Genomic DNA, 26859 nt, shown 5'->3' with positions numbered 1-26859 from the left:
TAACGCTATTTTTTTGCATTAAATTTTTTAAAATAAAAAAATTTTTACGTCATCCCTTGACTGAGAATAACTACATCCGAAGCGTTTAAAGACTCGATGTGTCCATTGTTTAGTTCTAAAGAAACACCGCAACGTATAAAAGGCTCCATTACCTTGTATCTCACGTTATGGCTCCGTAGCAGACGTTTTTGTAAAAATAAGCTAACGATTGTGTCATAACCAAGTGACTTACTGTCGCACAGTAGAGGAATTACCATATAGTACAGGAGAAGCTCGCAGGCAGTTTCGACTTACGTTAGCTGTTTAGGTTTAATTACTAATGTTAACTAGCATGTTAGTTAGCAATAATTAGCCTGTGCTTATGTTATCTCCTTACATATCCCTACACTCTCTGTCTCTGTAAGATTGGGAATGATTGAGATTTCTCTTGGCACAGCTACCAGAAGACTTACAACTTTCAGACAGGTTGCTCACGTCACATTTACGCTGTCTCTCTCAGTTGGAGGCTGCGCAGTAAAGCTGGCCATCACCGGAAAAGTGCTTCTAATAGCCTTCACTGGTCTCCGTCCAGAGCAACAGGCTCTGTTGGTCCATTATATATATGTCAATGCTCGCACCACGCAGTTCAAAGTAGGTATTACAGCTACGGTAGCCTTCACGCTTCAAAAAGCCGGTCTCTTGCTCTTTTCAATATTCTTTTTCTTTTTCTGGGTGAAGAAGAAGAAGACTCCTGTTCCTGAAATTTGGATTTTGAATACGTGTTGTCCTCCATTTTCCTATTTCAAACTTGCCGGGGCGGGGAAGCTACGATACCCATTAGCAGCATTAGCAGCACCTGTGAGTTTATCATGTGACAGCGAAAACACGAAAGGCGGAGCAGAATGTCCTGTATGTCCCTTACCGGCTAACTTATTTCAGGTTGGCGCATGAATATGGAGCGTCTACCCCAGTTCATGCGAATGCAAATGTAAAATTTCAAGCCAAAAGGAATACTTGGAATTGATGGTGGCGGTAAATATTCATGAAAAAGGACAAGTTTGTGAACGGGCAACACAAATTTTGATAATGATAATGTACAACTAAACTTTAAATGTAATGCAATTATACTTTTATTTATACTTTATATATTGCCAGTAAACAGATTAAAACTTTCACCAGTATGTTTTATTTAAGGGAGCAAAAGCTGTCTATTGTTTGCAAACGGTCCATTGAATGTATTAGATTGATAGTGATATAGCACCAAAAGGCCATCCAGCGCACATAAAGCTGTCCATCTGATGTCTCCAGTGATCCTGTTCCCTGATCAGACAACCGTCATGTCCACGTCGTCTCTCCCTGTGTGCCAGCCAAGCATCCAGGTCATAAATCTTTTCCCCTCCTCATAACATTCCTCTATCCTCACAACAACAACAAAAAACACTGCTTGTCTACATTATTGGCTATACATTATAGTTTTTGTTAAATGATTAACTGGAAGAAATAAAGATTTAAAAATGCCATCAAAAATTGTTTTTCTTACCATGAAATCAATAAGTCACTGCATTAGGGTTTTTCTAAGGATATACGGTCGTAGACATCCAACAAGACAAAAGAAGATATAAACAGACAGTTGTGCCATAACAACTATTTCTACCCATCAGTCGATCACTCAGAGAGGTTCAGACAACACTCAGCACCTCAGTTATCAATTGATCACAGCTTTGTTGTATTTAGAAGTCAATTGCACTATGACACCACTAGATGGCAGAAGTAAACAGGATATACGGTCTGTCCCTCAACTGCTGCAGCTTCATGTTTTGGGGCATCACACACAGCGTCCTCTTCAACTTTTATCCTCTGATATTCATTGGTCAGGCACTATGTGGAAAAACTGCTCCAGTTAGTATTTTGGGCATTTTCTCTCTGTAGAGCTGCTCTCCAGAGATCTTTAATCACTTAATGTAGTTTGTTTCAGAGGACATCATGAGAGCTAAAGTAGTACCAATGTTATCCCATCTACACAAATTGTGTTTTCAGTGCCTGCACTGCTAAACCTGCAGCTCTTGTACTTCACTCTTCACAGATGGCAGCTTCTGTTATTTGTGGTCAGAGACTCCCCTAAATGGTTGCAAGGGATTTCAACCTGAGCTATTTTTGTAACTCTGATCAAGAAATGCTGCAGACTCATCGCATCTCTCCCTTATGTAATTGTTACAATCACTAGACAGGCCTCCTTTTTAAACGGCCAATTGAGAACAAAGTATTGCTTTGCCTACACACTGCTGTGCTGTGCTTTGAAAGATCCGCTGTACACAACAGCGGTGATTGTCAATGTGCCGAAGGCCATTGCCATTCCCAGTTGGTGTGGCAGTGATATTCACTGCTGACTCTGCGGCTTTGGGACTACTCTGAACTGCTGCTCACACCCCCGAGCTGGTGATGGTGCAGTGTCAGTGACTCTCGTGGCATATTTACACTGAACTCTGGTCTACATGGTTCCCTTGAATACAGAGCCAAATCAGATGAGCCCTTTAGATGAGGTGGCAGGCTGCCTGAGCCACGCCACAGTGTGGACATGAAGCCTGTCCTTGGTGTGTTACCTGCCATATGGCTTTACCAATCAGTGCTCTCTCTGCTGGTGCAGTGCCAGTCGAGGGGGGTGGGGGGGAATTGAGATGAGATGTATTGATTTAACTTAATGGTCATTTCTTAGTCTGCAGTTTGTGGTGTTGGATTGCATTACACTCTTAATAGATGCTTGTTATAATTCTCACCACCTGTAAAGATGTGGACCTGCTTGCATGATAAATTGCTTATGAAAACTGTTGTTTCTGTTCGTACTGTCCATCATCGGCACTAATTAAATACAAATTTCAGTGGTCATGTTCACATGCACTAGGTTTTATCCTGTTCATTAGGACACGTGATTCTATCTGAACGGTGTGTTCTCGGAGCAGCACTGAGCTGTGCAGTCCTGTGGTGTTGCTCTGAGTTGGCTATGTGCTGCAGTGCAGTGTTGAGTTCTGCTGTGCGTGTACGCTCACTCAAAGTACTGCAAGATGAGCCTACGGGGGGCACTGTGATCCATGGTGTAATCACTATTATGGATTAGTCCTAATCCTACCACACTTGTTGTCTTTGTCCTGTTAGTCCTGTACATTTTTTCCTGTAAGACACCACTGATGTCGGTTATTGTAACAGGTAAATTGTTCTGTTATGTTGGTTGATTAGAGACTCCTAAATGAACATATTTCAACAGCAGGTTAGTACCAAGACCCTTCATGTTTGGCTGTAGACCCATGCAGTGAATGTTCCTGTCCCTCTTTGTTACAGTACCCCTTATTAATCAATAGAGGGTGCTGTCTGACCTTTAGTCTTCCCTACTCGGATGTTTCTTGCCTTTCCAATTGATCTTCTGTGACGACCAACCATAATCTGTTTCACATGGTTAAACGGGCAGTATTATGATCCTTTGATCCACTTAAAATCACAAAATGGGCCACAGTGTTCATCCATACTGTAGTAGCACAAATACAGCAAGGGTTTTTGTTCATCCCATCATCTCATTTTGGCTGATAGTGACTAACACTGCTGCTAAAATAACTCTATAAGCCACAGTTGATGGTGCAGAGGATGGCACTGGCCTGCGGAATACTGTATCTCACTGTAAGCTGTGGACCTCTGCCAATAAAACACACTAGAGACTTTGAAATATTGAGGTGGATTCAACATGAACGGCATAGTAAAACCTGGCAGCATCTGCTGTATCTCTACATGAGCTACTGCTGCGGCTGATATGTTAGTATGACTGATGCAAAGCAATAATATGCATTATTAGCTTTCCTGTCATCATGACTGATTTAATGAAGTGTCGGTTTGAGAAATATTCTCCGTGCCTGTGCGTCCATGTGGCCTGTCTCTGATGATGAGGATGACTAAATTAGAGCAGGAAATGAGACTATTGTCCCAAGAGTTTCACCTGTGTGGTGTGGGTGTAAGTTGAATGAGTCAAGAATGACTGGCTGGAAAGTCCACAAGGGGCCTTAAAAGTGAGCAACCACTAATCCACAATGCTAGATGACCATGCATATTATGCTTAAATCTCTCTCACTTTTAAGGCAAAGTGTACAACTGTTTATTTGTGTTCAAGATGATTTTGTGTTTTATTTGTCAGACCTTGCATAAGAGCAGCCAGGAGATTGTATGTTTTTTATTTTTTTATTTTTAAGATCATTTTTTGGGGCTTTTCCCTTTATTTGATAGTGACAGTGGATAGACAGGAAAGGGGGAGAGAAAGAGAGGGCACGACATGCAGCACAGGGCTGCAGGTTGGATTCAAACCCGGGCAGCTGCCAAGGACTCAGCCTACATGGGGATCATGCTCTTACTGGGTGAGCTAGAGGCCGCCCCTGGGTGGTATGTTAATGAAGAACTTGTAGGTTCTATCTCAGCTCAAGGTTGAAGCTTATTTAGGCACATACACACTTGTCAGTTGTTTTCAGTTTTCTATAGTTTCAGAACTAAGGGATGTGACAAGCAGGATGTTTGGGTGTTCCACCTGCCAGGCCTAGGAGATATCATCATTAAAACACACTGAACGTGGACCATTGAAACCATTTAGTCTGAGTGACGTGGATAGTAGTGTGATGCTGGCAAGATAGCTACATGTCACCAGCATACAGTTTCTGAACTAACTGGGTTCAGTTCCACTGAGGGTAAAATACCAGTGTTCTCTATAAGACCTAGGATACCTTTGGTGGACACTGCTTTGTTGTCGATAAGCTTTTGATTGACCATTTCAGTGAACGTTGTCATGCCTACAAAATAAAGTATTAGATGGAGAAGAGAAGGATGATATCAAAACTGACACTGCTGATTTACGAACCTTTTGATTTACAAAGTGCATGTGGTTCAGATGCCTTAACAGTGTGCCTTTTGTTCTTTCTGGTCTAAATTGTGTTTAATTTTAAAACCTCATGTACAATAAATGTGCCCAGTGCCAATCATATTTTTGACAGCCAAAATAAATTTGTGTGAGACTAAACAAATTGACCCCCTTTAGTTCTTAGAATGATACAAGTTATTTTGGAGGGAGAAAATAAGGAATGTAAAGTAATTTTGTAACTCTTGGTGCTAGATGGAAAAATATTTAGTACATTTTTACACTAGGGGTGTATAGGGTTGGGTACCGAAACCCGGTTCCACTACGGTACCGCTTCCTACGCAAACGGTAGTATTCGGACCGGATTAGTACGCAAATTTCGGTTCCTCATTTCGGTTCCGACTGAAATATTTTCCCTCTGTTGCTCCGGACAGCGGCAGACTCTTTTTTTCTTTCTTCCTTTTCTGCCGAGTGGCGCACGTGCCCACTCGCGGTGTGAAGCGCGTGTCCGCGCTATTCCCCCGACATGCACTCTACAATCACTGCTGACAGACGGCTTTTTGTACACGCTCTGAAACGGACGTAAAAATATCCCACTTTCTCTGTAGTCTACCGTTAGCTAGCTACCGTAAATGAAGGCTACTTTTAAAATGGCATATTTTCCCTTTGGACTCACCAAAACGGACGTAAAAGCATATTAACCATTCACTGCACGTGATCGGTAGTAAACATATTACACTTACTCTGCTAGTCTATCGTTCAGGACAAGACCCTGTAGCCTGGTGGTGGGGGAGGCGGGACAGCCTCCCCAAATTGTCTGCCCTTTCAAGCTCATACCTGTGTGTGTACAGACATCTTGGACACTGTCTGAGAGAGTTTTCTCCTGTGCAGGACATGCCATAAGTCAGGAGAGGTGTAGTATCTTGCCAGAGAAGGCAAATATGGTAATTTTTCTGCAAAAGAACTGCTAAAGTTTGAAGCTGGTTGGCATACCAACTCAACATTTATTTTGTTGGTACTTGTTAATAGTGTAACTGTTATTTGTTAAATTATTGTAGTTGTGTGTTAGGTGACTTAGGTTTAGTTATTATATATTTAAGTACTTTAAAACGTTAATATATTGTTAAATTTAAATAATTTTCAATAAAAAAAAAAAAAACTCCATAAAAAGCCTTTCTTTTATGTCATTTTTCAGTTTTTCAAGAATCTGTTTAGGAATTGTTTAGGAATCTGAATCGTTTTAAAAGTACCGGTTTGGCATCGGAATCGTAAAAATCCAAACGGTACCCAACCCTAGGGGTGTAAAGGGTGAATCCAGGGTTAAGACCTGTAGTGCTAACTGTCACTACATTTAACATTTGTAAGCCCTGTTCACACCTGGTATTAACATCCGTCCTGAGTGATCTGATTACAAGCTGACAGCTCTAAGTCATGGATGTATTATAGGAGCTGGATGCAACGTGTATGGCGGAGCCCCGTTCATTCCTATGTAGAGCTAGGGGTGGGCGATATGGACAAAAAATAATATCGATATTTTTTTCAGATTTTGACGATAACGATAATTAGACGATATCCTTTAAAAATGTGTTTTTAAAAGTCCGGTTTACTTAATCACTGATGATAATAAAGGGCACAATGTTGAATGAAAACAGTTCTTATTTATTTTCTTTAAAATTTAAGTATTCAAGTAAAAACAATTCAAAGACAAAATACTAATACTATACTAATACTAATTGAACTAGTGTAGGAACATTGAACTCTGAGTACACATTCAGTTGTTCACCTCTGCTGTAATGTAAATTGTGCAGCATACAAGCAAGATGAAATCATAACAATAAACAAAGGGCTCTGTTCTGTAACATATTGCACACAACCATGTCCTTATTGGAAGCAGTCCTGGAGCTGGGACAGGGCCGTGTCAGGCCAGGTTCTGATAGTCCTTCTACTTGGCTGTATAGTCCTTCTGACTGGGACTTATGCTGGGATCAGTAGTTGGATGTAACCTGACTGGCCCAGGTGAGGGAGAGGCGCAGGTCTGTGTGCTTTCTTGATGTTCGAGTATACATGGTCTAGTGTGTAGGAAAAAGCTGGGGAGTACAGACTTTAAGGACGCCTTGTTAAAGTCCCCTGTATCCCCTCCAGGTGATCGCGCTGCAGTTTGTTAACTATGGTTAGCAGTGAGCCAAACTTGTGCTAACATTAGCATCGGGGGCTATGTAGACGGCAGTGTGCTGTTTTAGTAGTAAATAGTAAATAAAATGGTCTGTATATTACCAACAGGGCTCCAGGTCAGGTGAGCCGTGCTGGGCAACGATCCTGCGGTCGGTACTCCATTCATTGTGCACAAATGAATAAGAATTATTTTCTTATCCTGCTGGTAGCTAGCTCAGCGTGCTAGCTGCCGACAACAACCTACGGAGCGCCCGATCTGGCTATGTCCTCCGGGATGTTATGAGCCGCCTGGAAGGCTCTCGTAACGGCTGTGTTGTATCGTGGTCCTGTATTGATTAGTTCAGTGTGGCTGTAATTGTATAAATATACACCGACAGGAGAGCTAGTAGCCAATCGCGCGCCGCCATCTTTGTTGACATGAGTGAATGTGTAGCGTTTCTATCGGTTCCAATGCGTGTTTTGAAGTGTTTTTTTCTAAGTAATTTAAATACTCGATAATGTCAATTTGCACATCGTTAACACAACAATGACAATATTATCGTAAACGATATATATCGTCCACCCCTATGTAGAGCTGGGCAATATATCGATATTATATATATCGTGATATGAGACTAGATATCGTCTTAGATTTTGGATATCGTAATATCGTAATATGGCATAAGTGTTGTTGTTTTCCTGGTTCATTTTCTGAACTTACCAGACTGTTGTAACTGTTCTATTATTTGCCTTTACCCACGTAGTCGTTATATACACATTACTGATGATTATTTATCAAAAATCTCATTGTGTAAATATTTTGTGAAAGCACCAATAGTCAACACTACAATATCCTTGCGGCATCGATATTGAGGTATTTGGTCAAAAATATCGGGATATTTGATTTTTTCCATATTGCCGATGCGCTACATCCAAGCTTCTGGATTTACCTCTGTGATATGTGACCACTGACAGCGCAGCAGGAGTGGGGGAAAAAAGTATGTACAATCGTATGTATCTTGATTTTTTTTGGACCACTTTTTATTTATTTATTTTTTACCAATGATTCACCTAAATATTTTCTGTTGATACGGTACTGCCGACAGCGACTACATCAAATCCGTTTCCAGCAAAACAGAGTGAAAGCAGAAAATACATGTCATGTACTTCTTTCCAAATTAAATAAATGTCAGACTGACTCACATGTGATGTGCATTCTTTTTAGAAAACAGTCAGTTTTTAGAAATGTCTCATGATATATTGTCCCTAGAAGTATATTATTCAACTTTTGTTTTTTATTAAAGCAGGCAAAGAAAATCGCAATACTGATATATATATATATATATAACTACAGTCGGCATCTATGTGTCGTGAATCAAATCGGGACAAAGCCGTATCGTCCCAGCCCTAATTTGCAGTAGTGTTTCTCCCATAATGCCTCGGGCCATGTAAACGAGCAAACTGCGTTTTGAATCTGTTGACTGCACGTTGAGAAAATTCTACTGGACTTCTAGTCTAAAGGGCTGCATCTTATAATGTTCTTTATTATAAAATATCTTATTTTAATTAAGATTATCCATGGGCTGCATCCATGGAGCGCACAGAAACGATGCTCTGCCACTTCTTTTTTTTTTCCAAGTAAAGAAATTGAATATTCTCAGTTTGCATATTCGTATGCAATTCATATTTTGTTTTTAAGCGCTTGAAGACACATTCATTACTGAATTAGCCTGTGTCATGCAAGAGAGCTAATAAAAACAAAAGGAATGGTCTGTTGTCATATTTACATTTAAGTTAACACTAGAACCGCCACAGCCCACACCATTATTCGTTGTGTCTGCAGCTAAATTGACACATTTGCGTGATGGCCGTACGGCGCATTGCTACAATGAATGGATAGAAACTTATTTGCACGCCAATATTCACTCACATGCGAGTGATATGGCTCACCCGAGACAGAACACGCACGTGGGTAGTGTGCTTGTACAAATCAGTGTTGTCATTGAGGAAAATTTGCTAAAAAATTAAAAAGTCATGGCTTAAAAATATACTATAGAAAGGGTCATAATTGCCCATGTTTGCAGTCGAGGTGTCCTGGCAGCAGTTTTACAGATGTCTCTTTTACAATGGTGGCTTATGGGGAAAATCCTTTTTGACTTACAGGGGTATTTTTCGTTGCTATACCGCGAGTGGCCACTGGACAAAATCAGCTGAGCTGTATGTGGGGGCCTGCTCTAAGGACTAAGGGCTCCTGCACACTGCCTGCGTGGTGTGAGCATGGCGTTTCTTTTGCGTGTCAGTTGCGTGGTGGCTGCGTGGCGTTTTCTATGTCTTTGCACACCAGAAACGTGTCTGACGCAGTGCTGCTGCTGCTAGCCTTGTCTGTACACAGTATTGATGGCAAAATAGGCTACAGAATATTTCGTATTTGAAAATCGATATATTATAATATTATTATATATTTTTTTTATTACATTTATAGCTGCATTTATGTCAAAACCTAGAGACTTTCAAACATCAAAATGTCATTTATTAAATGTATTCTTGTCAAAATGACATATAAACATCTTTTTGTATTCTATAAACGCTTCCAACACGCTTGCGTGTCGCATGAAAAATAGGCGTTGATCCTATTTCTAGCATGCGTGCGTGTCACGCAGGCAGTGTGCAAGCTCTAACCTGTTAACATGGGAGCCGAAATAAAAACCGACACACCACGTAACTGACACGCTCACGCCACGCAGGCAGTGTGCAGGAACCCTAAGGTGTGAACACACTAGGATGCATTGAGGATGCATTGAGATCCGATCGCTCAGACCACATTTGGAGGTGGTCATTGACTACGTTTACATGCAACCAATAACCCGTTCAAAACTGGAATATTAGCAATAACCCGGTCGCGCACGGCCATGTAAACACAGGCAAAAACCTGAATATGCTCATATTCCGGTTTTTAAAAACCCGAATATGCTACCTGGGTTACCCCTTTTCTAACCCGAAATTTTGGTCATGTAAACGCGTATCGGCATATCCCCATCAAAAGGAACATTGATTTGTGTGTTTCCTGTGATCTATTATCCGCAAGGAATCTTGGTCTTTTGAGGAGAGGAACTTCTTGTATGCGCCAGAAAACATAGTTATAATAATAATTATATACTATAATAATATAGATATGTCAATGCAGAAAACCTGCGCGCAGTATACCGGAAGTAAACAAGAAGTAAATAAGAAGTAGAGGTAAACATGGCGAGACGCAGCACAGCACCACACTTTTGGAGCGAGGAGGAAACCAATTTCTTTATTAGTGTGGTGAAAACCATGAATATAATGTCTTTTGTTGACGGCAGAAAGTACAGAGATAGTGAGATTTATAAGAAGGTGACCAAAAAGTTATTGCGTCTTAAGGTTGTCCGTAGGCTATGTCCAGACGCTAACCGTGCGTCGCCGTTAACGTCGGGATATTGCCAATTGATTACAAATTCCATGTATACAGGAGTAACTCTCTCTGCTCACGCATGTAAATGGGTTATTCCGAATGTTTCAGAAACCCGAATAGTGACCTTAACCCGACCATAACCCGAAAATTGACAGCTTGTAAACGTAGTCAGTGTGTACATGAATGTGTCCTGGAACACACTGAAGGACCGCCTACTCAACTGTTAGTGGAACTACTGTACGTACTCATTCACTGGCTTTGTCCACGACATGAGCTATAGGTGTGCACAGCAGTTGTCTGGTGAAAATGGCCATGTCGGCGGTAGACGATAACCCTATTTTTAGGTTCATAAAATGTACCCAAATTTGTTCTGTTACTACAGACATTCCTGTTCTTACGTCGCAACGTCTGCTGTTTCTATATGTTACGTAGTGTTGAAAACACACTGTAAGGTGTTGTGACTAATGACTAAGTGCTGGGAAACTAAATTTAACACACCAACTAGTGTGGACCTATATAAACACTGGGCCAGTGTGAAAATCTGAGTTAATTTAACAAATTATTTTGCTGTATACACTTGACCAGTTACATAACTGTCTGTGTTTCAATCCAGAGGGTCTGTATTTGACAGTGAGGTCACATACAGTATGTTTCTATGTGTTGAATAGGCTGCCTCTTCTGTCTCCTTTCACTGTGGTGAGTATGCATGTGAGCGTGTGACGGTGTATGTGTGGGGCTCTGTCGTGTCCCGTCCACTGTTTTTAGAGGAGCACTGGAGCGGCTAATATGCTGGCGGGTGCTGGCCGTCACACTAAAGAGAACTCAGGCAGTAGCTGTGTGTTTTCTTTCTCCCCCCAGGTCCACACAACCTGTCCCTTTGTGTCCCAGGCAGGACCACCCCAGGGACAGTCAATATACACTGGGTGCACTCTGAAACACAAAAATAGGCTTCTATTGGTTTAAGTCCATTCCCGTGGTTTAGCATGTTTAAGCAAAAAGTATGTGTATGAAATATTAGTGCCACAATGCTGTTTGTGAAACATGACATTGTCACTATTTGTACCTACATATAAACTGTAATCATAAATCTCTTTTGTGAAATGGCCTCAAACTGTGAGGTTTGCTCAGTTGCCATGAAATTACAGATGCTCAAATTACTTTTTCCTCAACATTTAAAGGTGCCCTGCCACACGTATTTCATTACTTTGTGGTGATGTCTGAAGTTCTACCATGGACTCTGTAACATATTTTGTGGAAAAAATGCCTTGGTTACCTTGTTTCAAGCCATTCTAGTTTGGTATAGAAAGCCTGCAGGAAGACTCTGCTCAATTTCTGCCAGTTCTCATTAATATTCAAACAAGCTAAGCTCGTTGAATCTGATTGGCTAACAGCTAGCCAATGAGAGCCTGGCTGTCAGCATCCTTTACCCAGCGCAACTGGGCAAGCTGATGAATAGTAATGAGCTCAAGCAATATGATGTCAGACTGACCAGCTTTTGTAACTGGTCTGATTTCTCTGCTTATTTCTTTTCAGTGGCTAGAGTTGGCTTAACATAATGACGGCAGAGTTGCGACGGTTCAGCGTGAATTCCCTGCTATTTGAAAACAAAGAAGATGGCTGCTGCTGGCGATCAGTGGCCTTTCAAATCGGCTTTGGCCGCGTCTCTGGAAGACTTTGAGTTAACTTTTTCTTTGAGAAAAGAACAAAGAATGGCACTGAAGTCATTAAAAAAGGAAGATTTGTTCTTCAGAGTTTTGCCTGACCGGATGCGGCAAAAGTTTAATCTATCAACTAGAGTTGCTATGGTTGGTTGTAGCGCTATCCTACTGCGTGCAGAGGGAATCTGAAAGACAACCGTTTATCCCACCCCTCGGATTGAGCGCTGTCAATGGTGAGTCTGGCTTGTCAGGCTATGAGAAGCCCTTAAAGTGCTCAGAATAAATGGACATTTTAACATCTAAAATTCCATGACAACTAGGCAAATTTCATCTGCTGATAAAGATCATGTGATTTCATCAAAAGCATGTTTCACCAAGCAATTTGTGAGATCTCTAATGGTAGTATTGTCACACTCACAAAAGTGCTAATACATTTGTGAGGGTTCCATCAAGTGGGTCCATGTATGGCATTTGTTTTGATTAGTGAAACGTGTCAAAATGAACAGTTTTTTGTTTTGTTTTTAAGCAGTGAAACCAACCCCACCAACCCCACAACCTCAGATCAGTATTTCTTTTCTCTTGCTGGCTAATTTCTGTTTGTCCTGTTTTAAATAGAGTATAACAATTTAAATGCACTGGGCTGTTGGCTGATTAGTTGGTTGATCTTTTGGTTAGCTGTTGTTGGTTGTTGTAGCTGTTGTCAGGTTAAATTCTAAATTTGTTAGATTGATTTACCAACCATTGGTTTCCATGACATGTCAGTATGGAGCAGTAACTTGCATAAGTTACATAATTGATACATGGTAATGCAGTTGCAATCAGTTTGAAAATATGCTCTTGTCGCTGCATCCAAGGCAAACTCATGTCAGGTTTGAAGGCGGCCGAAAAGCACAGCATCAAAAAAGGCATTGAAACGGGATGTTCTGTAAAAGCTAGGGGTGTCACGATTCTCCAAATCCTCGATTCGATTACATTTTCGATTCTAAGGTCACGGTTCAATTTGATTCTCGATTTTTACTTTAAAAAAAAAAAAAATTTAAAGCACAGGTTGCTATGCCATTTTTAGACTAGACTTTTATGCAATATAATATCTGACCTTTGTTCGCAATGTACCACACTACATTGTCAATTTAAAACATTTATTAACAACATAATGTAACAATAACTTATAGATAGTTTCTCTTGTGTAACTGCAACTACTCTTCTTCACAGAAGATGACATTCAAGTTCACAACAAACAGTGTCTTTGAACATATACCACACAGATTAACTGCCATGTTAGTCGTGCTGCCAGTGGAAGAATATGGTACACGCACATAGCAGAGCTTGCAAACTGTGGCAACATAACTCACTGGAAATCCAAAATACTTCCATTCCGGCGACTTCAGTGAAAGAGGAGGGGGTTCAAGTTCTGTCGATGGATCTCCTGCATCTGCAGTTGCCAAGCTATCTTTTGACTGGCTGTAGCTAAATTAGAAGAGGTTGACTACCTTGCAGCACTTCAACTCTAGTGTTGACGAACTGACCGAAGAGTGGTAGATTAACCCGAGTAGTGTCATTGAACCGGGAGAATGAACCGTCTCACTCCTGTTTTTTTACCTCATTCGTGCCGGCAGTGCTTCGCTCAAGCTGAGTGCGATCGGTGTATGCTCCGTTGGGTGTAGCTGGTCTTCTTCTGCTACTGTATGTGTAGTAGTCAATCAGGAAATGGGCTACGCTACACATGTATGTTTTTTTTCTATGGTTTTATTCCGATTGGCAAGCCGACCGGACATGACATGGGGGCGTGGCAGCGTCGACGATTTCATTTTTTAATTAGAAATTCGAGATTGTGACTTAATTTCGGTGACACCCTTAGTAAAAGCATCTCTCTAGTTATTAAGCTACCATGTTGCTTGTCAGTATGTGATGGGAGTGGAATGCCCTCTTCTCCTCAGGGTTTCTCCAGGTTCAGCCTCAGATAATCCAGCTACTATTTATAAATGGCCCCTGCATTGTGGCTGTGTTAAAATCCACTGTAAAACTGCCCCTCCATTAGCTGAGTAAGAGTATAGCATAACAAGACCAATTTGGTTGGCTAAGCAAAAACCTCCTTATTACCAGTGCAGTCAGTCCCGCTAGTGATTCATTTAGGTACATTCCCCAGGAGTTCAATAATGTGATGGATCTCTTGCCACAGAGCTGTCAGCCCGTCAGTATTTGTGTTTGTTTGTGTCATAGCTAGGCCACATGAGCGAGTGATTTGTGTAGTAGCATTGCAGACAGAAGGCAATATCACCAGTCCTATTCATTAGTATGCTGCAGTATAGAGAGAGAGCTGCTATCAGATCAGGGGATGCTTTGGCAGGAGAGAGAGAGAGAGAGAGAGAGAGAGAGAGAGAGAGAGCACCAGATAATGAGTGAAATATATGAGGAATGGCTCTAAAAGATAATAACAATCTTAATTTTGTTAATATCATTTTGGCATTAAATAATATTACACAGAGCCAAGAAACACCCTGATTTTAATATTCTCAAGGGTACTTTTCATTTAAGTTGGGCTCAATATCATGAGTCATTCAACTGATCTGTTCTGTTCTGACCTGATAATTACTGTAAGAATAGGAAAATATATGACAGATTGAGACAATAGGATGGAGAGTGATAATATCCTACTTTTCCAATGTGATTGTCTATAATAAGTAGTGGAGGAGAGAAAAAACAGAGACAGGAACATGTGGCACCATTTAACTGTGCGTGTGTGTGTTTATGTGTGTGCTCGCGTGTGGAACATGTGTGTTTGTGTGTTGCTGTACATATGATGAGCGGTGTGTTTGTGGGGGGGGAGGGGGAGGGGGAGAGAAAGAAGAAAGAAGAAGAAAAAAATATAGTGAGGTGGGAAAAAAAAAGAGGGTTGGGGTTTTTTTTTGGGGGGGAGAAGAGGAAGAAAAAAAAAAAAAAAAAAAAAAAAAAAAAAAAAAAAAAAAAATTAAGGAAGGAGGAAGAAAAACCAGTAAACAGGTGCTGGCTCCATCAGCCCCTCTCTCCCTATGCACCTCTTTCTCACTGCGCACATATCCACACATACAGTGTACATGAGCACTATACACAGAAGCCACTTATACTATAGTACATGTATTTATATCACATATGTCTTTTATTGTACACAAAACTATAACGGGGGATCAGGGAAAGAGGAGAAAAGGAATGCAGATAACCAGAAACAGAAGTCAATAAAGCAAAGCTTTTGATGTTCTTGTATCACACTTTACCCTAGACAGTCAGGGAGTGATATGGAATAGCCTTTTATTGCTCACAGCCTCACTCTAATAAACACAAGCACACTGCACCAACATCCTTGCACGGGTACCAATCATGTCTGCTGCAGCGCCTAAACAGTAGAGAGGGAGAAGCGAGCAGAAAGAGAGTGAGAGTAAACGAGTAAGAAGCAGCTTTTTTCCCCTCATGCATGTTTTAGATTATTATTTTATTTCCTCTGTTATCCGTGCGAGTGATTGCGTGATTGGCTGGGCTGATGACGGGTTCCCTGTGCAGCCTAGCGATCCTCCACAGATGGACACACAGCAGGACTATGAGATGCTGAGAAATTAAATACAGGAAAAGGAAACAAAATCAATGAAATGAGAGGAAGGAGAGCTGACTTAAGTTCAAAGCTGCTCTGGCTATTACTTAACTGACTGTCAGTTCATCCCTCTTGATTCTTTGTTGACGGTGGGGTGGGTCGAAGCAGTTTCACAAAATGTCAAAGGAGTGAAGGGAAGAGAGATGTAGAAAAGGAAAACAAGTCAAGAGGGAAAACCTGTTTACTCTTATTTACCTTTTTTCTTCTTCACAGAGAGAGGGGGAGAACAGAGAGGAAGGCGGCAGAAAAATTGGAGGGAAGTGTATGTGAGCGATTGAGAGAGGGAGAGTGTGCTAGCATTGGAGAGAGAGAGAGAGGGAGAGGGAGAGAGAGCAGCGCTGCAGTAGCATCCCACAGCAGACGGCTGAGGACTGCCGATGTGTGTGTGACTGCACTGCTGAAGAGGAGGAGGAGGAGGAGGCAGAGGGTGAGCACGCTCGCAGACTCTGCAGGGCCATTGAGGAACACAGAGCAGCAGCGGCAGCGCTAGTGTTGGCCGGCACCAGGTAAAAGTCCCAGCGCTGTTGCCCCGCAGACCACCGCCGTAGGATCTGGACACGCCAACGCCGCCTACACCCCCACTACCAACGCCATGGCGCAAGCCGCCAAACATCTCCGCAAGAACAAGGATTTAGAAGCCCAGCTAGAGCAGGAGCGCAAAGAGAAGGAGGAGGAGAGGAACAAAAAAAGGAGTCGCTCACGGGATAAAAAACGCAAGGTACTGGGTCTATTCACAGGTGGGGTAGTCAGGGGTGGAGTGATGGGGGTAGGGTGGGGAGGGAGGGGTGGCTGGAGAGGGGGGCAGGAAGGTTGAGAGCCCCCCCCCCCTTCTTTCTCTGTCATGCTAAGCTGTGGTCAGGGGTACCGGGGCACACATGGAAACTCAGTCATGAGTGTGTTTCTACTGTGTGTACACACAGTCTCCCTGGCACACATGTATGACTTGTGCATACCGACATGGGGAAACGGTACAACACACTGCATGCTTTCCTGCTCCTCTCGACTGCTTAATACCTGCTTTATTGACTGCCCTCTCTGATAAGGCAGTGTAGTACTCTACCTCTCAGTGTCTCTGTCCCTCTCTACGTCTCTGTCTCGTCCCCTCTCTCTCTCTTCTCTCTGTCTTTGTTTTCACACTGCGGTATGGTGAGCCAAATTTCACTACTCACTATTTCACTAATTATCCACGAGGACAGTAAGCGTGCTAATTTCCGCAGTCTGTTCTCATCCTCTCAGCTTTTCCTTTTATGTGGCATTTTAATGACTGCAGAGCAAAATCTGCAGACTTGTGTCTGACTGAGAAGTCCCAGGCAGAGCTGGAGTGACTGGCAGGGCTCGTTGTAAACAATAAATCTCTGCTCCGCCAGTCACCGACTGCAGGGACGTATAACTAAGCTGCAGAGTCTACTTCATTCCTTTGGCCTCTCATTGGATTTCCCTCAAACTCATTAATAAAAATGAGTCATCCGCAGATTGTGCTTGTGTGTACTGGTGGCATATTGGTCCTCAGCAACTGAGTACGAGTCCAGCCGCCCTGTGAGCCTGCACCGTGCCAGGCTGGCTGTAAACCAATCTGATGCTGATGCAGTAGACACAGTGTTATGGACAGAAACACAGTACAGCTTCCACTTTCACAGTGAGGGGAGCGGGGCAGAAAGGCTGTAGCGAGTAGATTATTTTATTTTTTGTGAACAGGGGGAAAGGTGATATGACTCGGATACACCTGGAGTAGATAGCTCAGTAGAGGTATGCTCGTCAGCTCTTTTTGTAGAAGAGTTGGACAAAATCGTTTCATCACTGACACACACATACCACCACACTGTCTGCAATGACATGAGCCAATGAGTTACTGTAAGGTTTCTCCATATTTTCCACCTCTAACCACTCTAAGAGATAGGTCTGATCAACCTTTTGCTAAAAGGACCAGGATTGTGAAAGTCGGTGCAGAGATGTGTGTGCATGTGCGCGTGTGTGTGTGGTTTATGCATGTGTGCAAGTGCGGTACGTGCAAGATGATATTCAAAAGCCTGCAGCTCTAACAGTATGGATAAGGCAGGGATAGGATTTCTAGCGAGGGTACTAATGCATCCCAACTTTGACTGAAAGTGTAATGGTCTTCATACATGAGGTTTCAGAGGATCCCATATCACTTACGTAACCATGCAGCTTAAGTCTTTCAAATAAGCTTCCTGACTCCCCTCCAGCTCCCCCTCCCAACCTCTCTTCCTTTTTTTAACACTGGCTTACAGCCATTCCTGGTTTCTGGAGCAGATGTTAACACTGGGGGAATTCTCTCTCTTTCTCTCCAGTGCCCTCTTTGTTTCCTCTCTGATGCCCGCAGCTACGTAGTCATATTCTACAGTCTGTAATTCAGAAGTTTCCTTGCATTGCATGGGGGTTAACGAAACCACCGTCACACTTGGTTGTTTTCTTTCTTTGCCACTCGACACCTGTTTTTCATGAGTTGTTTCATCAGCTGTCTTGTGTGTTGCCCTGCACCTCGGGAGTGTCCCTATCCTCGTGGAGTGGGCAAGGTCAACATTTTTCTCTGTGAAAAAACACTTTTTATTTAACCCTATACATTTTGCTCACACACATACTAACACGTGCACACACACATTCTTTCTGTATCATTTTGTTAGCTGCAAACCAGGCTTTTGTTATGTAATGTAAGCTTCGGTTTCATTCCTCACCAGAGGCCTTCCCATCATTTATTGTGCACAATTGATGTGTTTTGAGTTATTAAATGAAGAAATCACTCGTAGCTTCTTTTATTGATTTACATGTCTTGTCCAATGAATTGTTAAAAAATGACTGTGGTTGATGTATTATTGCTCTGGTATTTTTAGTCGCAATAGCAGGAGCACAGGGCTCTGAAAGGATGATGGTGTCAGCAGGTTACTTTAGACTGTCACCTGGTTCTTTGGTTCAGTTGGTCTTTTGGCCTCTAGGGGCTGCTAGCTGGGCTCTTGAAAGTCAAAAGCATGTTATTTTCTAGTAATATATTTTAATTTAGCATCTTTTAATGACATTATTTTAATGTCTTACCCTCTTTATTGTTTTAATCCCTTTAATGTACTATTTGTGGCTAATGTATGTTGGTGATTTACATGATTAGTTCCATCCCTGTGGGGAAACAAATCTTTGTCCGCTGATGAATGTTCAGAGTCATAAAGCTAACAATTCGTCATCATAGGGGGATAGTGCCATTTTAATTGGCTTCATGGTGTAGTGGTGTTATATAGCTCAGGTCAGTTGCTGAGCAGTGGCTAATGCTGTCCTCAAATTACTTTTATTGATGAGTTTGGTCCTCCTGAAAAATGAGCATTGTCAGGATGTGAACAAAGCCCGATTGTCCTAGCCAGCACCTATTTTCACCTCATTCTGTATGTGGGTTTGTGTCTACATCTAAAGCTGCTATAGTGTGAGGTGGCCTACCTGGTGAAAATGGCCCTGAAGTATGAAGTAGTACTTTGCTGTGTTTGTATTGTTTGTCTCATATCAACATGGCAGATAAAAATGTATCTAGTGTGATTACTTATTTAAAGATTGAGGATTATTTCAAGGTCATGGACAATGTTAAACTGGCATTTATTTCTAAACGGACTGTTTGAAGATTGAAAATACAGTATATGAACTCTCCAGGTAAACGTCATTTTGTTAATTTTAGGTTTAGTGTTAACTTGGCCTTTGCGTTTTACACATTGGCTTCTTAATTTTGGTAGTTAGTGAATAAAAGCTTTTTCAATCTTTGTAGTTATGTTTTATTACTGCTTTGAATACAAATGTAGAAAGACAATAAGAATTGTGAACACAAAACAACTAGAATCGTCTTTCTGTTCATGACATGACAAGTTCAAATATAACCTCTAATTGCAAATTCTTAACAAAACAATTAACTAAATTTGTCTTGTGAGCTGGTTTAGTTGGACTCTTAATGACCATTTAGAGATCTGTTTCCTCCCGTTAACAATTGTTTTCGAGCTACAGTATGTGGTCAGTACTTGGTGAGCCCTCAGGGTGTTTAACAAATACAATAGTCCCATTCAGGATGTATGTCCAGGGCAGTGTTTTTGTGTACCACAATATGGAGTTCTCTCTTGTGTCATTCACCTTTTACTCATTTTGGTTGGAGCATTAATGAGTTTTGTTTCAGTGAGTTTTCATCTGAAAACAATGTTGTGACATGGGAAGGCATATGTAAATCTCTTTACATTACCCTATTTTTGTGATTAGGGCTTCAGCCAATAATGGATTTTCATCAATCAGTCTTTGTTTTTCTTTTTGTTATTAATAATGTCCAAAAAAATGTTTATTTAGTTTACTATCATAGAAGACTAAAAAAAACAGCAAGTATTTAAATTTGAGACCCTGGAACCAGTGAACTCTTGGCACTGTAAAATAAGCCCATAAAGTTGCAAATCCTCACATTTGAGAAGCTAGAACCATCAAATCTAAAAAATAAAATGAGATGAACAAATATTGAAAACAGATGCTCATTAATTTTCTGCCGTAGCGCTATAAAACTGTTGATGTGAAGTGTTGCAAGATCATGTGTAAAGTCTGTGTTTGATGTAGCTAAAAGGTCAACATTTGTGTGCACATCTGGTTTCTGTTAAGTCGAGCTTGTCTGTTACCTGCAAGGCAGTGAAGTGCAGAAAAAGTCGTAGCAGCTGAGGACTGACCACTTAGTGGTGCTGCTACTCGGACTCATCAATACACTAAGTCTGGTCAGGATGCACTATGGCTCCTTTATTGCTGTATATTGTCCAGCACTCAGAGGTGTTGGCAGCAGCTGTATATCGCAGCCCATCAGGCATCTTAAAGGTAAACATCAGCCGCATAGACTTTCAGGTTCCTAAACAACCGCTGTGGTGCAGGACCGTGCAGCCAACATGGCTGCCAGTGAACATTGCAAAGGTGAAAGTCATATCTAAGTTCTATCTCCATCTTCATATAAAGCAGAGGTGGCAGCAGTGGATCAGCATTCCAGCCTCGTCTCTGTCTGCCCTTCCAAAATCTCTTACCCTCCATGCCTTAACAGGAAGCAGAGCCTTCAGTGAGGTTAATGTGTCGGTGTCTGAGACAGATTGGTACTGTAGTGCTGCAGGTGTTGGGGCTGTGTTTGTGTGCATGCATGACTGTGTGTGTGTTTTGAGTGTGTGTCCAGGTTTGTTGCAGTGGATTAGGGGTTCTGCAGCAGTGACTAAGCCCATCAGAGGCAACTCTAGCAACCCGTCTGCTAATCAGCCCTGCTTACCTGTACCATCACTGGCTGCTGTGATCAAAGTGATGGATTTTAAATAAAAAATTAACACAATAAATAAACCATTCAGGTCAAACCGTTGGCAGATGGTAATCAATTTCATTAACGGCTACAACATGTAAATAGTAGTTATGGGTGTGGATCTTTGTCTCTCATCTTGAACTTGCCATCAGTCGATATCTGTGTAAACAGTGGCTTCTGATTTCCCCTCTTCTGGGTGTCACTAGACGGATATTGGCTGGTCCTTCCAACAAGGGCTGCAATGATTATTGCTCGTTAACATGCTAGTGAATTTTTTTTAAAATACGCTTCAAAACAATTCACTTTCTTGCTTACCGTTAGATGAGAAGATCAATACCACTCAAGCTGCCGGGCTATTTCCTGGCCCGAGCAATAACTTCCTGGAGTCCCTGTCTGTTGCCTGGCAACCTCACGGTGAGGACCAAACTTAAGGATTCACTGCTCCCGGCACAACCAGCTGTAATACCGCAAGTGTTTTACACTTTGTTTCTGTACAGATTAAGCAAACAAGATATATATACTGTGTTAATCAGTGCACTTTAGAGGTGCTGCTTTGGTATCTTTGGAAGGAGCTAGGCTGTTACACGCTGATTCCAGTATTGAGAGAATGAAGTAGAAGAGACATTTGCATATTCATAGATTCTGTATTTTTGAATTAGTGGGAACAATGTGAAAAAACCCCGCTCTTGTATTTACTTTCCTATTCGAAGAGGATATTTTACTTTTCATTCCTCTGCAGTTGGGGTTTTCTGGAGCCAGTATGTCGTGGCTGTATAACTGCATTTTGTTGGAATTCCACATAGATCTTACACAGAGGTTTTAGATTAGTTTTAGGTTAGCGTTAGAGTTAAGATTGTTTTTAGTCTTCATAAGGACACTGTATTTGTGTGTGGCTGCAGCTCAGATGGCCCAGATGCCCTGTGGAACCCCTTAGACAGATGACTCAGCAGGCCTTGTCAATGTACTCACTCACGTTGATGGAGCCTGGGAATGAGTCTCAGTGAGTCCAGCTCCTTGTCTCTACAGTAAGTGCTGCTGGGGCGGGTTGGCCAGGAGCGGCAGCCTACTCTGCTCTAATTAAAGCCGGGCGCACGTGAGGCCAATTCACCAACACCCACCTCTCTCCTCCAACCTCTTCCGTTTACCAGGGCGATAGCAGGTTTTTATTTATGAGCTAGCAGAGACTGAGTGAATCCAAAGCAGATACCCCACCTCACCCAATCAGGTTTATTTGATTAGAGAGACGAGACGACTCCCCCGCTCAAAAGTTACTCTCCAGTCTTTGTTAAAATAGAAGAAGAAAAATTAAATAAACAAGAGCCAAATAACATCAAGCATCCAGCAGGCACTCCCTCTCTGCAGGGGTTCGGCTTCCCCAAAACTCCAAAGCCGGAGGATGTTTTTAAATTGTTGATCGGTGATGAAGATATTCCGCCATGTTTTCAGTTTCATCCTAACTGCAGTGACTCATTTCATTTTAAGACTGAAGCCACGAGCATCAGCACACGCTTATTTTGTGTTCTTATCTCTGTTATCAAAGAAATCCTGCAAGACACATTTATTGGTGTGCTTCCCGGCCGATGATTGTAAATGAAGCTGAACTGACACGTAGGACTGCAGTGCTTTCAGCAAAGCATTAGTCTCCTAACAGGTTGGTGTAAACCTCCAAAACACATTAACACTAGCAGCATCCGTCTGTGTTCGCCTCCCACTGCACTGTTAAATCTATTTATTTGTGAGACAGCACATGAAATGATGTGTCATATTGTGAGGGGCTTCCTTAGATTTCCCTCCTAGTGCCTCCCTCCCTCCCTCCCTTCATCTTCCTCTCTATCTCTCTCCTTGGCCGATTGCGCTAATCTCTCCTCCCAATTGTTATTCTAATAGTGCAGCTGTTACGTAACTCCCTGAAACCAGAATTGAGAGATCAGGGTTATTGAAATGGATCCTCATCATGCCCAAATAAAAGGGGCAAGAGGGAGAGAAAGAATGAGGCGATCTTCTTAGAGGAATTTTATAGGTCATTGCTGGACAGCTTGTTGTGAAAAAAAAGCTTTTGGTGTCTGTTACCCAACCTGAGCTTTTCCTTTAATCTCCTTCTAGCTGATGAGAAAGGAGAGAGGAAAGGACAGGAGGTGGTATAGGGAGCTTAGTGTGGTTTTATGTCCAGGTACTTTGACTCCTGTCTTGATACCCTCAGACTCTGCAAGCATCTCTTGGACTGATATGTGCGATAGCTAGGAGCCTCTGCAATGTGCAACCTACCACTGGTTACTGTATTGATCTGCCTGTGTTATGCTCTGTAGAGGAAGATTTTATTTGTCCTGTATGTTTGTCTCTAAACAACAGGGCATATAATTTACTGTAAAACAATAGGTGTTTGGTGCAATTTGGTGCATTTTTCTATCCTCATCCACCTTTTACTGACCTTATGATTGAAGTCATTCTTTTTCATTCATGCTTCAGCTCACAAAAGAGCATAAATGAGTAGAATGATGATGTTTACAGAGACCCTTCCTGTTTTTAGCCATGCTAGCGGCATGGCGCTAGTGATGGCTATGCTGGTCTCTTACTCGGTCCACCACTTTGGACTTTGTACAGACATTTGTGGTCATCAGAGGATTTTTCCTACTGACCTGGATGATCCCCTGACATAGTTGACTAGGGCCACCATAAGGTTGCTATTTTTGTTTTGTTTGTGTGTGAAATATCTTAACTATCTTTGACTTTTAATTTTTTTTTACTTTCAGTGATACAAGTGTTGGCATGCTTAGTTCACCAAACTAAGATTGTGACCATGTTAAACATTATACCTGGTTAGCAACAGCATGTTAGCATTGTCATTGAGAGCATGCTGATGTACTGTAAGAATTTAACTCCAATCACAAGTGTGTATGGCTTCACAGAGTTGCTAGCATAGCTGTAGGCTAGTTATCTTAGGTGGCAAAATACAGAGGTCTACATTTTAGAGCATGTATTCTGCAAGTTTGCATGTATTTTTGTGTTCAAGGCAAGCATGTCAGTGTAGGACTGCATTTGTTTGTGTGTGGGAAGCACCTTATGTGTTAGTGTTTGGTGTGAAGATGAGCGCTCAGACTGAAGGAATATAGCCCAGGGGTAGAGCCATAGAATAGGAGAGTGAAAGCATAAAGGAGTGAAATATCAGGAGTGTGGGTGACCCCAGGGTGACTCTGCGCCCTTTTGCTTTGTATTGAATGACGGGTGTCTTATTTACCTGATTGATATGATTCCTTTTTTTCTGTCTACTGGGGGGAAGAGGAATAATTCAATTCAAAACCCAGAAGTACAGTAGGTCATTACAGCAGTGCAGCTTCCCGGCTGTAATTCTCAGTTTCAGTTCTCGGAGTGCGGACAATAGAGAGTCTGATTCATTTAATGCGATGGGAAGGAAAAGATTTAGTTCATGATTGGAGTCTGAATTTCCTGACTGAATTAAACCTGCATAGCCAAAGTGGCATCTTGAAATACAGTATATATGTTATAGCAGCTTAGAAGGGCTTTTGAGGATGGGATTCAAGTTTAGTTTTTATGACTAAAACAGTCCTTTTGGGTAACAGATGATGACATTACAAGACCCGGACTTTGGTCTTGTTTGGTGCCTTGGAGTACCACTTTATGCTCCCTTATGACAAATATTAGTTAGTGGAGTGCAGATTTCTTGAGTCATCTAATCCTCGTGTCAAGTGTCATATGTTGTAGCATCATGGACCTGTTATTAAAAGCTTAGCCATTTGTCAACCCCTTCATCTGAATCCCCCGGAGGCAGAGGTTGTGTCACTTTGATTTGATCCTCTTCCTCATCCCACCCAGCAAGCACACAGTGATGCTCTGCTCTCCAGGAGGATGGCCACTAACATAACAGGACCTTCATTAATTTATTCATTCATGCTTATGTTGAAGGTGCTGCATGTGCAGTAGCACTAGTACACATTATTTAATTACCTTGGCTGAAATATTGTGGTTCTTCTTTGCCTGTAACTAACAATTATTTTAGATAGCAACTAGTGACTGTTTTCACACTGCAAAATGCAGTGTAGAGGCTAGGGTTGGGTACCGAATTCTGTACCTTTTTTGGATACTGACCGAATTACGTCGGTACTACCGAGGACCGATTCACGTTAAATCAAACGGTGTCAAATTTCGGTACCTGGTAGTGTGTCTCATCTGTCCTCTCTCTGCAGCGATCGCTGCAATATAATATAATGGTGAGGCGAAAGCGGTCCCAAGACGATTGTGATTGGTTTAAAGAAATGCCAATAAACCAAAGCACATTTTTCTCCCATCCCAGAATGCTGTGTGGACTAGCCAGACCCTCCTCTGCAGCACTGTGGAGGAAGGTCTGGCAATTCGAGACTACTGTGCAGTTGGTTAACACTTCTCTGAGACAGACAGGCACAGTGTTCTCTATATGCACCTGGTGACTGATTAACAGGCTTTACGTAAAACATTAAAGAGCAATGAAAAAGAGAAAGAAAATAAAAAAAACTGGCTAAAATAGAAAGAAATGAATAATTATTTGATTTACTGGTTCTAGGGATGGGTTTGGGAGGGGAGAGGGAGGTGTTTTATTTTGTGTGGTGTCTAAAATGTTTTAAACAAATAACAAAACGTTCTAAGTCAATAGGGTAAAAAAGTTTTGAATTATTTTTACAACTGAAATTAATTTTTTGTCATTACAGAGGGAAAGTACGGAGCCCCCCTGGTCCCACTTTGTCAAAAAAATTAATTATAACTATCTCGTGGCCTCAAGATACTATCTCGTGGCCACGAGATACTATCTCGTGGCCTCGAGATACTATCTCGTGGCCTCGAGATAACTATCTTGTGGCCACGAGATAATTCTTCTTCATATTTTATAGCCTATATTTATACTTTTTACATGTATATATGTCACAAAGTGGAGCCAGGCAGCCAGAGTTTTCTTTTGTTGTATATAGTGTGGTGTTTCGGGTGTTTTATTTTGTATTATGAATGGCTGAGACACAAGGAGGAAAGAGGAGCGGATAGAGAGCGAAAAAGAAACGTTGGGGACGGAGCACAGATAGACGGGCAGGACAGCGGAGCCGGAGCCGGAGGACAGCTGTGGATGTTTGGAGGATCGGCGCGTTGGCGTTGTGCGAGTGCGATTTGGGCAACAATAGAAAATCTGATTTCAACCAGTCTATAGAGAAAGGGACTACAGTCTTTACCCTTTTCTGTTTGAGAGAGGGGGGAAGAGGGCCAGCAGCACGCAACGTCCACTCTGCTTTTCCCGGCGCCAACCCGCCAAACATCCACAGCTGTCCTCTGGCTCCGGCTCCACTGTCCTGCCCGTCTATCTGTGCTCCATCCTCCTCTTTCCTCCTTGTGTCTCAGCCATTCATTATCAAAATGCGCTCCCGGTATATCCCGGTGTGTTGGAGCGCGTTCCGTGTTCCTCCAGCATCTCTCCTGATCATAGGCGCCGATTTATGTTTTCCTCCGTGGGTGCGCACAGGCGCACGCCCTTTAAAAAATTTGTCAAAAATCGTTTGCATTTCAGAACCTTAGAAAATGGACAGCGGCTGACACGAACACACACGCCTATTAACTCTGTAATAAAGCCGTAAAGTAGGATTTCAACTCAGGACAGCGCCACTTCTCACAAATATAGATAGGATTGGAGATGAACAGTTTAACTGACAAGTAACCGCGATCAGCTTCGTGGGAAATTAAGAATCAATCCACTAAGCACCAACTGCAAAGTTTAATTTTAAATGAATGTAGCCTACTGGCAGTCTGGCACACGTGGGTGCTCAGTATTTTCCGTGGGTGCTCGAGCTCCAGAGCACCCACGGTATCGGC

At 42.0% G+C, this 26859-nt stretch overlaps 1 protein-coding gene across 13 annotated transcripts in view; it reads left to right on the top strand.

The window, feature by feature from the left end:
• Positions 1-16042: 16042 nt before the first annotated feature.
• ank1a (ankyrin 1, erythrocytic a) overlaps positions 16043-26859 on the top strand; it is a 91636-nt gene continuing 80819 nt past the window's right edge. For 2 of the 13 annotated variants that reach the window (XM_039802976.1, XM_039802964.1), the window contains exon 1: positions 16052-16446. In XM_039802976.1, the coding sequence (XP_039658910.1) occupies positions 16321-16446 (126 nt within the window). In that variant the 5' untranslated portion in view covers positions 16052-16320. Of the gene's footprint in view, positions 16447-26859 lie in introns of all 13 variants that reach the window. The other 11 variants (XM_039802977.1, XM_039802965.1, XM_039802970.1 and 8 more) reach the window with 10 other exon arrangements.

Source organism: Perca fluviatilis, chromosome 6, assembly GCF_010015445.1.
Source record: "Perca fluviatilis chromosome 6, GENO_Pfluv_1.0, whole genome shotgun sequence".
NCBI lineage: Eukaryota > Metazoa > Chordata > Actinopteri > Perciformes > Percidae > Perca > Perca fluviatilis.
Note: the sequence above shows the minus strand (reverse complement) of the source record. Positions and strands in the feature narration are given on the sequence as shown.